Source organism: Peromyscus leucopus, chromosome 9 (genome assembly GCF_004664715.2).
Source record: "Peromyscus leucopus breed LL Stock chromosome 9, UCI_PerLeu_2.1, whole genome shotgun sequence".
NCBI classification, from domain to species: domain Eukaryota; kingdom Metazoa; phylum Chordata; class Mammalia; order Rodentia; family Cricetidae; genus Peromyscus; species Peromyscus leucopus.
In genome coordinates, this window is record NC_051070.1 from 110,605,848 (window position 1) to 110,622,323 (window position 16,476).

At 47.8% G+C, this 16,476-nt stretch overlaps 1 protein-coding gene across 1 annotated transcript; it reads left to right on the forward strand.

Moving 5' to 3' along the window:
* The first annotated feature begins 61 nt into the window (after nucleotides 1-61).
* Il17rb (interleukin 17 receptor B) lies at nucleotides 62-14,042 on the forward strand. Its single transcript, XM_028860865.2, has 11 exons — nucleotides 62-308; nucleotides 1,914-1,938; nucleotides 2,688-2,828; nucleotides 4,449-4,576; nucleotides 5,636-5,762; nucleotides 6,856-6,903; nucleotides 8,276-8,424; nucleotides 8,779-8,847; nucleotides 9,782-9,872; nucleotides 11,038-11,133; nucleotides 11,953-14,042. Exons 1-11 carry the CDS (start codon nucleotides 249-251, stop codon nucleotides 12,516-12,518), a joined length of 1,500 nt encoding a protein of 499 aa, XP_028716698.1. The 5' UTR covers nucleotides 62-248; the 3' UTR covers nucleotides 12,519-14,042.
* The last annotated feature ends 2,434 nt before the right edge of the window (nucleotides 14,043-16,476 follow it).

Consider the following 16,476-nt stretch of genomic DNA (forward strand, 5'->3'; position numbering starts at 1 on the left):
CCGCGGCTGCCAGAGTTCCGTACTCCCCGGCCCGAGTCATTCGCACCCCGCCCACCCCCGCGAACCCCGCGGACGACACAGGGCCGCCACTTTACGGTCCTGGGACCCGGCCAGCGCCCGCCCCAGCTAGGGCAGGGCGGCATTGTAGGAGGCGGAGCCCGGAGAAAGCTGCCGCGGGCGGGCACCTGGATAAGAGGACCCTGAACCGCCCGCCCCAGCTCCGCGTGGTGGTGGGCGGTGGCTGGGTCATGTTGCTGGTGTTGCTGAGCCTGGTTGCAGTGTGCGGGAGCACCGTGCCCCGAGAGCCGGTAAGCATCCCCGTCCCCTGTGAGCGCCCTTTTTCTTGGTTTCCCATCCTTTTACCAGAACCCCGACAGGCATAAGACCCGACAGCTCATGTTTCTAGGAAATTATCCATGGACCACCCTCTGGAAGGGGCCAGATTTGCACCCCTGAGGTACCCATAATGGTTACCTTGCACTTTCACCATCCCTCTATTCCTAGCCTGGAAGGCGTCTTGCTGGAGACATGAGATTTTAGGTCTGTTGTAGATGCCACCCTGGACATTTGGGCTCATCGAGTCTTAGTATTCTCCGTAATAAAATGGTGGACTCCCACAGATGCCATGCCTCACCCCCTGGTTCATGGTGACTAGCCAGTTTCGCTCACATCTGTGTTGACCCACCTCTTGGGTCATCAGAACACACTGTACCTGTTTGCTTGCTTGCTTTTCCTTGATTGCTGGGAAAGCCAAAGCTAGTATATGGTGTCCTGAAGCCATCAGCTACTGTCCTTGCCCTCTCTATACAGCAGAAAACTGTCCTGGGGGCATTTGCTGTGAGGACAACCGAATGGGCTTTGTGAATGGGCACGCTGTTGCTTGGCTTTTCCCTATGTCTCCTCTCGTTACCGTTCAACTAGATCTTAGTTCCTAGTAGATGGCTCATTTGTTTAAAAAGAATGCCATAAAGCAGAGGACCGTGGATGACTTCACCCAAACCAAATTTGCCCCACCAAAGCCTTTGTTTTCTGCCTTCACAAGATCCTTGGAAATGAGGAAGCTGGGATCCTAGAGTCCTTTGGGTCTGTCACATTGGATCTTACCACTGATGATCGATAACAACTGAAATAAACATTCGAGGCTTTACTATTTCACTATACTATTCCCGAACCATACTATTCATTATTTTCTTTGTGTAAACTTCAAAGGGTTTATTGAGTACTGGCCTTTCTTAGACATTGATGAGTCTTACTTTTTGAAAGCTGTTTTAGAAAGATGTGATGAAATCACAATTGCCCCCGGTTTTCTAAGTAGCTCAGCTGAGTCTAAGATCAAAAAAGAAGTATGAGATGAGCCTGGGGAAGGTACGGTGGGCTTCTTCACTGCTATCCGCTTTCTTCTCTTTGCACAGCCAAAGGTTCACTTGGAGAAATCAATAAATATCACAGTACTGAAAACCAGCAGTTAAACATTAGATAGTTAAAGTACCTCACAATGGCCATCAGTAATCTGAGGCAGGGTTGTGTGGTTGTGAGGAAGGGTTGTGTGTGTGTGTGTGTGTGTGTGTGTACATGAGTGTGAATGCCTGTGAACATGTGTGTGTGTGCACATGAGTGTGAATGCCTGTGAACATGTCCTCAGAAACCAGAGGTGTTGAGTTCTAGAGCAGGAGTTATAGGCAGATGTGAGTTGTCTGATGTGGGAGCTGGGACCTGAACACTGGTCCTCTGCAAGAACAGTGTGCTGTGTCAACTGTTGAGCCATCTCTCCAGCTCCCAGCTCATCTTTTCATTGAAAACTTGTCACTTGTGCATGCATCTAAGGAAAAAGATGGTGTTTTGCCTTATTTGGTAAAAAGAGCATTGTGGTTTGCCAGCTTCAACATGACATTTGGTTTCTCTCTTTCCCGCAGACTATTCAATGTGGCCCTGAGACTGGTAGGTGCATTAGAGAATGGATATTTGGAAGCACAGCTGGACATTAAGAAGGTCTGAATCAGGCAGCGGGTCATGGTAGACCGGGCACATGGTGATGCGTTGCCTTGTTAGCTAATGCCAGTGAGGTTTTCAAGGCAGAATTTGGGGAGTAAGGGTGTGTTTGAGATGGGCTGGGCTCCCAGTGAATTAGCGCACAGGTAGAGTAGAACTCACCATGCTGAGTGGGAAGCAGTGTCTGCCACTCCAGAGAGGGACATCGATAGTGGTGGCAGGGGCTACGCCATTTATTGTTGGAACTAGGAAGCAGATGTTTTACACATAGGTACCTGACATGGTAGCCTTTGAAGAGTGAATGGGTTTTGCCCAAGAAATGTGAATGGTGAGAGTGAGCAGGAGCGGGGTGGTGGCAGCAAAGGTGAAGAGTTGAGGAAGTGGTTGTGATGTGGACTAGCTGTCTGAGTCCAGGCCTGAGGCACGGAGAAGTCAGGACTGACGTTAGTGAACGTTAGTGAACGTGTCAAACTAAACACACATGCACGCACATCTGGAACATCCCAAGTGCTATATAGTTTGGGACCATGAAATGGAGAGAATTTATTCAGATGTTTAAATCAGCCAGCATCCAGAAGAAGTTTGGCTTTCCTTAGCAGAAGTGAGTTGGGATCAAACAGGACAGATCACTTGGAGGAAATAACTCTGACTGGGCCTGAAAGTGGAGTGTCATAGGAAGTCTTCCTGCCTTTCCCCAGGGCCATCTCCAGAGTGGATGGTCCAACACACACTCACCCCAGGAGACTTGAGGGACCTCCAAGTGGAACTTGTTAAAACAAGGGTTGCACCAGAGGATTTTTCAATTTTGATGAACATAAGCTGGATACTCCGGGCAGATGGTAAGTTTGCATCAGTCAAAGTATCTACTAAACCAGAAATGTGAAGGATATAGGACCCATTAATTCCAGTCCTAGGCACGTACCACAGACATACATAGGCATACAAACCAAAGACACATCCTAGGATGTATACAGTAACACCATTCATAACAGCATCCAGATGACCAAGAGCCTAAAAGAACCACAAAGTGGAAACTTTGCAACTCAACAAGGAGAATTCTCTCTGTGTATGTAACAATATGGATGTCACAAATACAAGCTGCCAGACTCCAAAGAGCTATACAGTTGTGTCAGTGATTATGCCTACAGTAACACATGGAAGAACAAAACTGAGCTAGAGGTTCAAGGCCAGGATGGGGCTTTGGGGCTTTGGGGGCTACTCTGGCTCGGAAGTGATTGAAAGGAAGGAAGCCCAGGAAGCGTCTGGGAGTGGGCAGTTCTTGGCCTCTGTGCCAGGCCACTGGTGAGCAGTGTCATTCTGCAGTCAGACTTCACTGAAGAGATGGTTCCCCTAGTTTAGGAACAGCTCTGGCTTGGGCTAATTTCCCACTCCCCAAATGGCATCATGGAAGTCCTGGCATTTCCTCCAGATTATGCAGAAAGCAACATGTAAGTTCCTTAGACAAGTCAATGCTGGGACCCTAATGCCTCTGCTTGTGGTTTCCATTTGCCCACGTTAAACTTGGTTAAGTCAAGAGTCCATTTACCCAGCACCTGGGAGACTTTAACAGGGAGATTGTGGCAAGTTTGAGACCAGCCTGGGGCATATACTGGGTTCCAGGACAGTGGGCTACAGGGTGAGACCTTGTCTCAAAAAACTTACGGTGATGGTAAGAAGAGCCAGGAGAAGGATCCATTTACCTGGGGAAATGAGTCAATGACAGACTTCATCAGTACATTTTTCAGAGTAGTAAGAAAGGCAGCCACAAGCAATGTGAAGGGATGCCTCAAAGGGAGTTGTGCTCTGTGTGAGGGACCAGGGCAGGACCCCAAAAGACTCCTGTGAGATGCTATAATAGGCTTTGGCCCCACACCAAGCAGGTCTTTGGTCAATTTGTTAAACACTTTAAAGGGAACTTGGAAAGGTAGGGATAGAAATAGAGAAACAGACCCACAACAAAGAATGGTCTGCATGGGCATAGGGCAGTCAAAATAGGCACAGTCTGGTACTGATGTTTGGGCAGTTTTATTTAGGAAAAAAAAGCAGTCAAAGCTAAAACCTGAAGCATCTTCTAAACTAGAAATATGCAGTGTCTAGGACCCATTAATTCCATTCTTAGACATACCCAACGGAAGTACCCATATGAATGCACTGAAAGACCCCCAAGCAATCTGTCACTCTCAAGAGACCTAGAATGGGGCCGATGGCATCACTTTATACAACTCAGGCCAACCTAGGAGTAGAGCTCCTGGGCTTTGGAATTTGGGTTTGCATCTGCTGCTGCTGAGCTGTGAAAGCTCAGGCAGAGTACCCCTCAAGACTCCCAAAGCCTCATTCACCCCATCTGCACATTGGATGCCACGGTACACAGCAGCTGAGATGAAGCATTTAAAGGATAGAGTACTGCCTGAGCCACATAAGTGCTAATAAAACACATTCCCACTTCCCTGTCTCTGCAGCCAGCATCCGCTTGTTGAAGGCCACCAAGATCTGTGTGACTGGCATAAGCAACATGCAGTCGTACAGCTGTGTGAGGTGTGATTACACAGAGACCTTCCAAAGTCAGACCAGACCTTCCGGCGGCAAAGTAAGCGCTTGCAGGCCCATGGCTGTCCTTGCCCTTTGCTTGAGAATCATGAATAGCGGGCCTCAGAAAAGCCTGTGATGCAGAGCAAGATGCCTGGCGGGTTTAAACGCCACTAGTCTGCCCAGGGCCTGGGGATGTCAGCATCTTTGAGACTCATTGTCCAACAAAATGAGGGGAGCTGACTTCAATTATATTCTGGCTCTGAAATGCCACTCCTTTCCGATTCTGAGTTATATCAGCAAACTGGGCTGGGCCCATTCCCTACACAGACACTGACCAGAGACCTGTCTCAGCCGGAACATAGAGATTAATGGCAAGTGAAAAGGGGGCTGAATTTAATCCATAGGATACACATGGTAGAAAGAACAAATCCTCCAAGTTGTCCTGACCTACACACACACTGTAGCATGATCCCCCACAAGTGCTCACACACACATACACACACAAGCACACATACACATACACACACATACATACACACACACACACACACACTGTGGTATGATCCCCCACGAGTGTTCACACACACACACACACACACACACACTGTGGCGTGATCTCCCACTAGTGTACACACACACACACACACACACACACACACACACACACTGTGGCGTGATCTCCCACTAGTGTGTACACACACACACATACACACACACACTGTGGCGTGATCTCCCACTAGTGTACACACACACACACACACACACACACACACTGTGGCATGATCCCCCACTAGTGTATACACACACACACACACACACACACTGTGGCGTGATCTCCCACTAGTGTACACACACACATACACACACACACACTGTGGCGTGATCCCCCACTAGTGTATACACACACGCACACACACACACTGTGGCGTGATCTCCCACTAGTGTACACACACACACACACACACTGTGGCGTGATCCCCCACTAGTGTACACACACACACACACACACACACACACACACACACACACACTACATAAATGTGAACATTCACAAGTGAAAACAGCCGCCCAGAGGCCCTGCTCTTGCACTGCGGAACTGTCCTGCCTTGCTTTGCAGTGGACCTTCTCCTACGCAGGCTTTGCCGTGGAGCCGAGCACACTCTACTTCATCGGGGCTCACAACATCCCCAATGCTAATATGAACGAAGACAGCCCCTCCTTGTCCGCGAACTTCACCTCTCCAGGTAAGCTGCCCCACCTCTTTGCCTATTCCGTCCGTCTCACTATCTCACCTGTGGTGTGGCATGTGGTTTGGTGCAGAGAGTCTTGGGAAGCCTCCACTCAGGGTGGAGAGGGTTAAGTCAGGTAAGTGTGGGGAAGGCATGTTCCTGGGGGCCAGGCAAGATGCAAAACTCATTATCTCTCCAAGCACTTGCCCTGGGCCGTACACACGGCAATGGTGACGCTCTGACTCTGCTCCTCAAGCCATCCAGGGTAACTTTGGTGCCACACCATTTACTCCATGGTACTTTTCCAGCTGATGACACCAGAGCTCACTGGGATTTTTTTAAAGTGAGTTTTATTTGGGGATGGTTTTTGAAAAGCTGAAAAAGTAGACAAAATTCCATGTAGCTCTCAGTTCCTCTGGTCATCAGCATCCTGTTTTCAGGATACACTTATGAAAACTAGGAAGATAACATCAGCATATTTCTGTCAGCCAAACACCAGGCTTTGGGGATTTTGGCTGCTTATCCATTACATTTTCTTCCTGTTCCAGGGGCATTTAGCCCCGTATGCCACCACCTCAGCCTCCTCTGACCATAAGTTTTCATGACCTCATCAAACATCATATAGATCGTCTCTGATTTGAGTTTGCCTGGTGTTTGTCTCTTATGGAGGCCGGGGATCTGAGATTTGGGTATGAATCCCTCAGGAGGCATTGGGCCTTCCTCGCTATGTCCTTTCTGGATGTAGTATGTGACATTGTTGGTGAGGATCATGCCTACTAGGCATCTGGGTACCCACTACCTAGAGCCTCGTGTCTGGAAGAGGCAGAAACTACATGTATTATTAGCTCCCACTCTTTGGTTTCCAAGTCACTTGTTGGTGACCGATTTGTGAGATTACTTACAGCTTCCACCGGTGGATGAATTTCTGTTTAACTGTAAAATGATAGTGTCCTGTTTGGATCTGCCATCTCTCTTGTATCTGAAGAGAGTGTATGTGGTGTGTGTATGTGTGTGTGTGTGTGTGCGCGTGTGTGCGCGCGCGCTGGGCAAGGGGGTATAATAGAGATACCTTTTACTCAAATGGAACAACTTTCATTCAAATTCCCAGGCTGCCTAGACCACGTAATGAAATATAAAAAGCAGTGCATTGAGGCGGGTAAGTAAATGTAGCGTTTTGTTCTTGTTATTTGGAGATACTCCTAACTGGGACCCATGAAGCTCCATCCAGCCTCAGACAGATAAAGAACTGAGATGTAGAGATGGAGGTTCTCTGTCCAAGCCATTCAGTGAAGGAGCTGCTTTGGGCTAAGCAGCTGTCCAGACTGGGACAGACTCTTCGCTGTACATAGCACAGCAACAGCGACAGGACACCACCCCTGTCCCTTGCCTAACTTTATCCCAAGTTCCACTTGACAGCAGTGCCCATGGAAAGCTGTTTTGTGATTGGAGGAGAGTCCCACTAGCCTTTACACCTGCTTATTACAACTGACCTGTGGTCAGTGGGGGCTCCGGGTACCTTCTGTTTGGATTAAAAAAACAGGGTCCATGTTTGTCCAAGTAAGGCCCTGGAGGCCTTCTTGAAAGCCTCCCTCCTCTATGGTCTGGACTCTTAGAAGCCCCTGAATTGTGAGGGAGCTGATTCAGGAGAGTCAGTCCTCCTCCCAACTTGGAAGGGTGAGTACAAATTTCCAGGCAGCAGGGTCTTGTGATGCTACTGATGTCAGTGATATTGGCATTGCGGGGGTGGGGGTGGGGGTGGGGCTGGCGGTGGGGGTGCGGTGACCGTTCCTCCCACCAAGAGATCACACTAAAGAATTTTGAGACTCTAAGGGTGTGAGGTCCAGGATATAGGATGAGTCCTCCGATTCACTCCTAGAACCAGCTCCCAGCCAGGGACTGAACCAGTCCCATCAGCAGGGGGGCTAACCTGTGCTATCATATATACATGTTCCTGGAAATTATTTGCAAGTCACATGAGTGAGGCAACAGACTTTCTGATCGTTGATCTGCCGGGGGGGGGGGGGGGGGATTCCTATAAGCTGTGTGATACTTCCTTCCTTCCTATTCAGTACAGCTGGCAGTCTGTCTTTGTGCTTCTCAGTTCTGAGCCTCAGTTCACTGACTCCATAGTTTAGAGCATACCTAAACTGAGGCCCCTCCTCCCACCTGAGAAAGGAGAAAACAGCGGCCCTTGCTCTCTTACCTCAAAATGTAGGGTGAGCATTGGATTGTATCATATAGACTGTGATCTGTACCTACCACTCCCAGCTCAAGGAAGCCATTTCTAGCAAAGCAATGGTATTTGGCGGGTGGGGTGTGTGTGTGTGTGTGTGTGTGTGTGTGTGTGTGTGTGTGTGTCCCTAAACTTTCTTGGACATCAGGTACTTTGTGATCCCGGGAACAGTGTTGGAAGATATACTATAGTTGAGTCCCTGTCTCTCAGGTGTGTGCCTAAGGAAAGCCCCCTGGGGGACTCAGATAAGGGAGGGGTTATCGGGTCACCCACGTGGTTCCCTCTCAACTTGTAGGAAGCCTGTGGGACCCAAACATCACTGCTTGTAAGAAGAATGAGACAATGGTTGAAGTGAATTTTACAACTAGTCCCCTTGGAAATACATACAACGTTTTGATTCTACACGACATGAGCATGCCGTTGGGGTTTTCTCAAGTGCTGGAGGTACTTCCCCCCCCATTACCACCCCACCCCCAACCTCTGGCTTCAAGAATCTTGATGAACAGACACTTCAGAATCCTTCAAATAGGTTTTCTTTCCAGAGAGCCTAGCGCGATCTGTTGGCCAAGCATGCTGGGCTGCTTTGATTGGTGTAGCAGAAACAAGCCTCTGTAGGCATTCTGGAGACAAATCTAAAACCAACTAAAGACAGAAGTTCTAGGCTTCTGAAGTGAGCCCTTATTCGCATGGTCTGATGCCTCAGAGGTCAGTTAGGGGCAGTGGCGGTGGCGTCACTGGCAGGCTGTGCACTCACTCGGGACTTTCAGCGCCTGACTGTGTCTCACTTATCTGCACCAGAATAAACTGACGCGGACGTCTGTAGCCATCCCGGTGGAAGGCGGCGAGAGCGAAGGGGCTGTGGTGCAGGTGAGGCTGGGGGAGGGGAGGCCCTGGAGAACTGTTCCCCCACCGTGGGAAGCCGGGGACTGGACCCAGGACTTCTTGAATGCTGGGTACGTGTTCGACAACTGACACATACTACCCTCTGAATGCATTTTAAGGATGGCAGGTCTCTCCTCAGTGGTCCCCATCAAGCCGTGTTGCCGGGGACTCCTCATTAGTCTATAGCGGTGAGATAAAACAGCTGACTATAGTTGGGGTGCCTTTTGTTTGGATTAGCAGCTGTTGACTTTCCAAAGCGCTTTTATTTCTATTTTATACTAAAGATCTTCAGAGTAAGTCTGAGATCGGACAGTCATTTTATTTCCCCAAGTCCTCAGTTTTAATTGAAAAGTGAAGCTGCAGAAGTTTGAAGCTGGAAGGCTGGAGTCCAGGTCAGTGTGTGAACTTAGGACAGTAACTGTTCATCTTCTGGGAGCCTCAGTTGGCCCGGGTGGAAAGAGGAAGTTGGAAGAGTAGGTACTGTCGGGTCCCTGTAGTTTACGACGTGGAGGGTCACAGTGCAGCACAACCACACCCAAGAGCCGTTCTCCACTCCCTGGAACGTGAAGTGCTCAGGATGGCCCGGAAAGCAGACCCTGGCTGGCACACTGCAACTGCACCTTTCCGGAAGTCATGGACTTTCCTAGTGCCAGGGAACTCACCTACTGTTGTCCTGGGGATAGATTTGTACGTTGATTAGGATGTAGCCGTCCTTTTAGATAAGGAAAACACTATGTCTGTAACAAGCACAAAGGTCAAGGGCATTGCAGGTATTTGGGTCTGGAGTCACCAGACTGGGTTTGTGTGCTACAGTGTAAACAAGGGGAAAATGTTGATGACCATGCCAAGAGGTGAAAGCATTAAAAAAAAAGTTTATGTTGGAAGTGTGAACACTGCCGTGTGCCCTCCCTTTCCTCAGCTGACTCCGTATTTCCACACCTGTGCCCCTGACTGCATCCGACGCCAAGGAACAGTCGTGCCTTGTTCAGAGACAAGTCCTCCAGCTAACAGTAAGTACCAGTCATTGCCACAGGCCGAGCAGAGAGGCTCAGGACACACAGGGCCCCTTGGAGACGTAACAGGTTATACTGTGTCTGTGGGGAGCATTAAGAGGTCCCTGCCTGTGTACCCTGAACTGGTGTGACAGAACAATGTCTGTGCTTCCCCAGAGATCTCATAACCAAGTACGAACAAAGGCTTTATGAAGACACTATCTTTTCAAAAGCAGGATGTACAGAAGGGGTAAAAAGAGCGCAAAATGGTTGTTTAAAGTGCCACAGGGCTGTGGAAAGTTACTGAGAATAAAGGACTGTGTGAGTCTATGAGGAAGTGTGCGTTTCAAGGTATTCCAACTCTCTCTGAATCTTATTTGGTTAACAAATCAGGAATACTGGCACCCAAAGACACCTCTCTGGTGCCTGAGAGTATGTTCTGGAAAATGTCTCTGGATTTATAGCTACGTCAGTTCTTTTTGCTAACAATGGACAAATAAAACGTTCTGAAGCTAGCCTGTGGGTGGGGCCAAAAGATGAAAACAGCCAGACAGGCTTTGGATAGCTTGACTTCTATGTGGGCGCACTGCTGTGGGCGCATCATGTATGTAAGTTCATCCTGAGGAACAAAGGTTCTTCAAACACAAAACACCGTCAAACTCTGGTTACCTCTGAAAATGCTTATGTGCTTGAGGAATAGAGACCTGAGTTTGGAGAACGTCCCTTAATTCCCTGTTGAGAATCTAGGGAGAAGGCTGGGGAGATCACTCAATGGGGAGAATCACTGGCAACCTGGGTTTAATCCCTGGAACCCATGGGGGATGTAGAGAACAAATGCCCTCATGATGTCCACACACACACACACACACACACACACACACACACACACACTCTGTGGCACATGTGTGCCTGCATTCACACATATCACAGTAATACTTTTATTTACTGTTTGTGAGCCTAGCCTTTAATGGCCGAGCTATCTCTCCAGCCCACAGTACTAGATTTTTTTTGATAGAGACCTGGATCCTGGGTAAGAACCCTTAGTCAGCACACTCCCTAAAGATCTTCTAGCCCTTGGTTTGAAAAGGTCTAAACTTCCACCAAGGAGGGTAAAAAAACCAGTTTACAAGTAGAGGACGAATGTAGCTTTGCGTGCTAAGGGTGACTGAGCTGTTTCCTGCAGATAGAAGCATGCTGGGAGACTGGCTGACACTCATCTCGGTGCTGCTGGTAGCTACATGGGTCCTGGCAATTGGCATCTACCTAACCTGGAGGCAAGGTAAGGGTGGTCGCTCTGAAGATACGCTGAAATCCTCCCTGTCTGAAAGGGAAAGAGAGCTAGATGTGGTAGTGTAAACCTGCACTCTTAGCCCTTGGGAGGAAGAGGAAGGGGGATCAGGAGTTCAAGGACATCCTCAATTACTGTTCAAGGCCAGCTTGAGCTATGTGAGAACCTATCTCAAAAAACCAAAAAGGACCTCGTAGTGTACCCTGCGAGTTGCTTCTGTATCATGGCAGAAGATTAACTCCATGCTTTAAGCTAAAAAAGCCACAGGAACTTTCATCTCAGGAATACCTGCATTTACAGGACGCTGTTGGCCTGTGTTAGCTCTAGGGTTACAGTAGCTTTGTGCATCGTCTTGTTGCTTAGCACAGTGTGGGGCTTAACTTTACAGCAATGTGGAGAAACTCTACCACCTGCAGGTAGAAAATAATACAAACCACAGAGCTGACCCAACTCCTGATAGGACATGTAGAGGTCACCTCTCTGCCAAAGTACAGAAGTTTTAACAGCTTGCTTCAAACCCAGTGCCCTCAAGCCTAAACAGCTGCTGTGAGTTTATCTGAATATACAGAGCTTGACTATGAAGTCTGATTTACCAATGGGAGCTTAGGAAGCCATCTTTTAAAATGCTGTTAAGATTTAAGCATCAGTGTTTCAGGTATTTGAAGGAACTATCAGGGCTGTTCTTCGTCTGGCAGGAACAAATCCTGATCTTGGCTGACATTGTCTGGTGGGGATCATTTATTGGGGATGGTTTAGACTACTGGAAAGGCCTGCTATTTGCTACTCAGTTAACAAAATTCCTCCCCACAGAAAGGAGCTCCAAGACTTCCTTTCCTACTACCAACATGCTGCTGCCCCTCATTAAGGTCCTGGTGGTTTACCCGTCAGAGATATGCTTCCCTCATACCGTCTGCCGCTTCACCGACTTCCTTCAAAACCACTGCAGAAGTGAGGTCATCCTCGAAAGATGGCAGACAAAGAAAATAGCCGAGATGGGTCCAGTGCAGTGGCTTGCCACCCAGAAGCAAGCGGCAGATAAAGTGGTCTTCCTTCTTTCCAGCGATGCCCACAGTCTCTGTGACAGTGCCTGCCGCCAGAACAAGGATGGGGCCAGGGAGAACTCTCAGGACCTCTTCCCTCTCGCCTTTAACCTTTTCTGTAGTGATTTCAGCACCCAGGCTCATCTGCACAAATACCTGGTGGTCTACCTCGGCGGGGCGGACATCCAGGCCGACTATAAGGCTCTGAGTGCCTGCCCCCAGTATCGGCTCATGAAGGACGCCACGGCTTTCCACACAGAACTGCTCAGAGCTGCACGAAACATGTCAATGAAGAAACGGTCACGAGCCTGCCATGGCGGCTGTTCCCTGTTGTAGTCCACCCAGGAGGAGGGAGACCCTGAAGCCCTCCTACTCTTAGCAATTCCAGTGACAAAAAGCTTTGTGAGGACCCTGAAGCTGACTCTACAGGCTGTGTGGAGGGAGTCCTGTATCACAAAACTTGCTTTAGAAGTGGAGTTTGCAGAGTCAGAACTTGAGGCTAGTCACTAGCAGGCTTTATGCCTATAATACAGTTAGAGACATTAATGAATGGAAGGTAAATTCACGAGGCTCAATCACATTTCTACCCAAAGCCCAATAATGGTTCTACTGCAAAGTAAACATTCTGGCAATGAAATAAGGCATTTCCCAGTCAGATGTCCCGTCGTGCACTGCTCATGCTCTGTGCTGTACGCAGGACTGTTTAGCCCTGTAACATTTTAATGTGTTAATGAATAATCCATTTGAGAAGCACTCACTAATCCGGTAGTTCCCTAAGAGGAAAAGCCTATTACACACACAAGCTGGACACATCTCGCCTGACCAATGACCCAGTGTATGTGTTCTGTATGACCCACTGTACTGTGTGCTATTCTGTATAGCACCTTCCCTTGCCAAACTTCTGGACAGGCAACTTTTTATTTTTATTGTACAAGTGCTAGGAACTGAACCTAGGGTATTGTACGGCTAGACAAATGCTCTGCCCCTCAACTGCATCCCAGCCCCTCACAGGGGACTTTCCAGTAAATATAAAGACACTTCACCAGCCAGACATGGTAGCACATACCTTTAATCCCAGCACTCAGGTGGCAGAGGCAGGAGGAATCCTGAGTTCAAGGCCAGCCAGAGATACATAGCAAGACTGTCCCAAACAGTCTTTTGCCCAACTACCCATCCACTGTTCTAGTTCCCAGAGTTCATGGTTATTACATGTTTCCTGTTGAAGTCAAAACTAATTCACTGAAATTAGCTCTCTTCATGTAATATATCTTTTTATAGTCGATTACTTTAAAAAACAACCAAGGGCTGGAGGTAGCTCCGAGGTTTAGAGCACTGACTGCTCTTCCAGAGGACCTGGGTTCAGTTCCCAGCACCCACATGGCAGTTTACAGATTAAGTTTACATCTTAACTCCAGTTCCAGAGGGATCTGATACTGCTTTCTGGCTTCTAAAGGCACTCTATATACATTTAAAAAAATTATTGCACACACACATCAGTGTTTTGCTTGCATTATGTCTGTGTACCATGTGCATGCCTGGAACCTGAGGTCAGAAGACGGGGGTGGATGCCCTGGAACTGCAGTGATGGATAGGAGTGAACCACCGTGTGGATGCTGGGAATTAAACCAGCATCTTCTGCAAGAACAAATGCTCTTCCCTACTGAGCTCTCTCTCTACACCCCCTAATGTAAATAAATCTTATTTTTTTTTTTAAAAAAAAAAAACACCAAAAAACCAGTATAAGCAGTAATAGTACACAGATCTGTAACATCTTGAGTCTTCTAGCTCTTGACTTTTTTTTTTTAAGGTTTATTTATTATGTATACAATATTCTGCCTGCATGTATGCCTGCAGGCCAGAAGAGGGTGCCAGATCTCATTATAGGTGGTTGTGAGCCACCATGTGGTTGCTGGGAATCGAACTCAGGACCTCTGGAAGAACAGTCAGTGCTCTTAACCTCTGAGCCATCTCTCCAGCCCGCAGGCTCTTGACTTCAATGAAGCAGCTTTTTCTTAATGTAAAAACCACAGAAATTATCTACATTAGCATATGTATTTGTCTAGTAAGTCTTCGTACAGCATCATGTTTTGTAATGTGATCCAGTTTCAGGTAGTTGATGTTAAATGTTTGTAACTAGAGGCTGGGCATGGTGGCACATGTCTTTAATCCCAGGGCTCCAAGGCAGAGGCAGAGAAATCTCTGAGTTTGAAGTCAGTCTGATCTACATAGTCCCAGAACAGCCAGAGCTACATAATTGAGAAACCTTGTTTAAAAACAAAAACAGGTTTGTAATTGATCAGGTGTGGTGGCAAACACTTTAAAAAATATATTTTTAATTATATGTAGGTGTGTGTGTCTGCATGTGGGTATGTACATAGAGTGTAAGTATCCACTCAGAAGAGGTCAAAGGCATCAAATCCCCTAGAGCTGGAGTTACAGATGGTTGTGAACTGCCTGACATGTGCTGGGAACTGAGCTCGGGTCTTCTGGAAGAGCACTGAGTGCTCTTAAACACCGAGCCGTCTCCCAAGCCCCTGTGGTAAACATTTTAAGTAACAGTGCTCTGGAGGGACGCGGGCAGAGCTGTGAGTTCCAGGATAGAGGGAAAGATTGTAACTGCGCATTAGTCTGAAAGGTCTTGTTTTGGGGTGTGGCTTAGTGGCAGAGAATTTGTATATGATGTACAAGACCCTGGGTTCAATCTGCATCAATGTAAAAGGCCACATCATGCACTCTAATATGTCTTATGAATAAATGAACCCCAAAAGACGCATGAAGTGTGAACTCCCTGCATCCAGCTTCGTGGGCGCGACGGCTGAGGCCGAGCTAGTGTGGCAAGGCTGTTTCTTGGTAAGACAGCTGTCAGCGCTTTACAAACGTGAAGATGTGGACAGCTTCTGTCACAACCTGGACCAGAAACCACCTTCCTCTGAATCCACATCTACCGCTGTAAGAGATGCTCACGGGAGAATGATGACCGCAGATACGTCATGCTTCTGAAAGCATGGAGCCGATTGTAAACTGTTCCAGCAGCCCAGAAACATAAAATCACATTCTGTAAGTTAGGTCAAAAACGTAAAAGAACAGATAATTTTCAAACGATATATTTTCAAAGTATATATCCAATGGTATTACCAGGTCAACCCTTGCTACATCAGAGGACCCCCTCTCGCTTCTAACCACTGAGGTCACTCCTACAGTCCCAGCAATTCCTCCATCTTAGACTTCTACATTCCATGCCTATCTCCAGGTCTTATCTGTCCCTACTTTATCAGCCTCTCAATCCTCCCCAAGCCAATTCTGGTGGTAGAGCTGGGAGGAGCAGATCTATAACGGCAGGCTTAGGCGATTCTGCTCTACCTGCCCTGCCTTCCTGGGTCTTGGCCCCAGGTTGCCTGCCCTGCCCTTGTCTACACCATGTCTTTTCTTTCCCTTGCTGCAGCTCAGAGACTTCCTAAGGGCCACACTACCAGGAGTAGGGCTGGCTCTATGAGGTTCAACTTTCCTCCAGAATGTTCACAGATTGAAGTCAGCTGATCACAGTGAACTCCAAAAGCCTTTACGTGGTTCTTCAGGAAAAGGTAAACCAGAGGCTTAAAGATGAAGTTAGTTATGAATTACAGCAGCCACCTGCTTTCCGTGTACAATGCAGGGTAACAACTCTAAATTAGATTGTTCTTTTGTTGGGTGGTTCTCTGTGGAACCCTGGCTGTCCGAAACTTGCACTGCAGACCAGGCTGGCTTTGAACTCATGGAGATCGGCTTGCCGCTGCCTCCCGAGTGCTCGGATTAAAGGTGTTCTAAATTATTATTATTATAATTATTATTATTGGTTTTTTCCAGACAGGGTTTCTCTGTGTAGCTTTGTGCCTTTCCTGGAACTCGCTTTGTAGACCAGGCTGGCCTTGAACTCACAGAGATCCGCCTGCCTCTGTCTCCCGAGTGCTGGGATTGAAGGCATGCGCCACCACCGCCCGGCCTAAATTATTCTTAAATCCTGTGTGTTTAGCTTTAGGAAGGAAACAAGATTTCCTTTCCAGGTACTGTGTTGATTCTATCCCTGCACCTCCCCTAGAGGAAACAGTAACAAAACTAGCCGGCCCAGCCTTTAAATCCTAATCCCTGCCTCAGGAAACCTAGTTCTGAATGAGCACTTTGTAAATCAAACTTTTTTTTTTTTGAGGCGAGGATCGAACCCGGGGCCTTGTACTTGTTAGGCAAGTGCTCTACCACTGAGCTAAATCCCCAACCCCAAAACTTTGTTTTTCTTTAAAAAAAAAAAAAAAAAAAAAAC

Bases quoted from the DNA above. Each gene is read 5' to 3' on its own strand.
- Il17rb (XM_028860865.2), top strand. From the start codon at position 249: ATGTTGCTGGTGTTGCTGAGCCTGGTTGCAGTGTGCGGGAGCACCGTG. The intron at 6,904-8,275 runs GTAAGTAAATGT...CTCAACTTGTAG, and splicing joins AAAGCAGTGCATTGAGGCGG to GAAGCCTGTGGGACCCAAAC. The intron at 8,425-8,778 runs GTACTTCCCCCC...TATCTGCACCAG, and splicing joins GGTTTTCTCAAGTGCTGGAG to AATAAACTGACGCGGACGTC.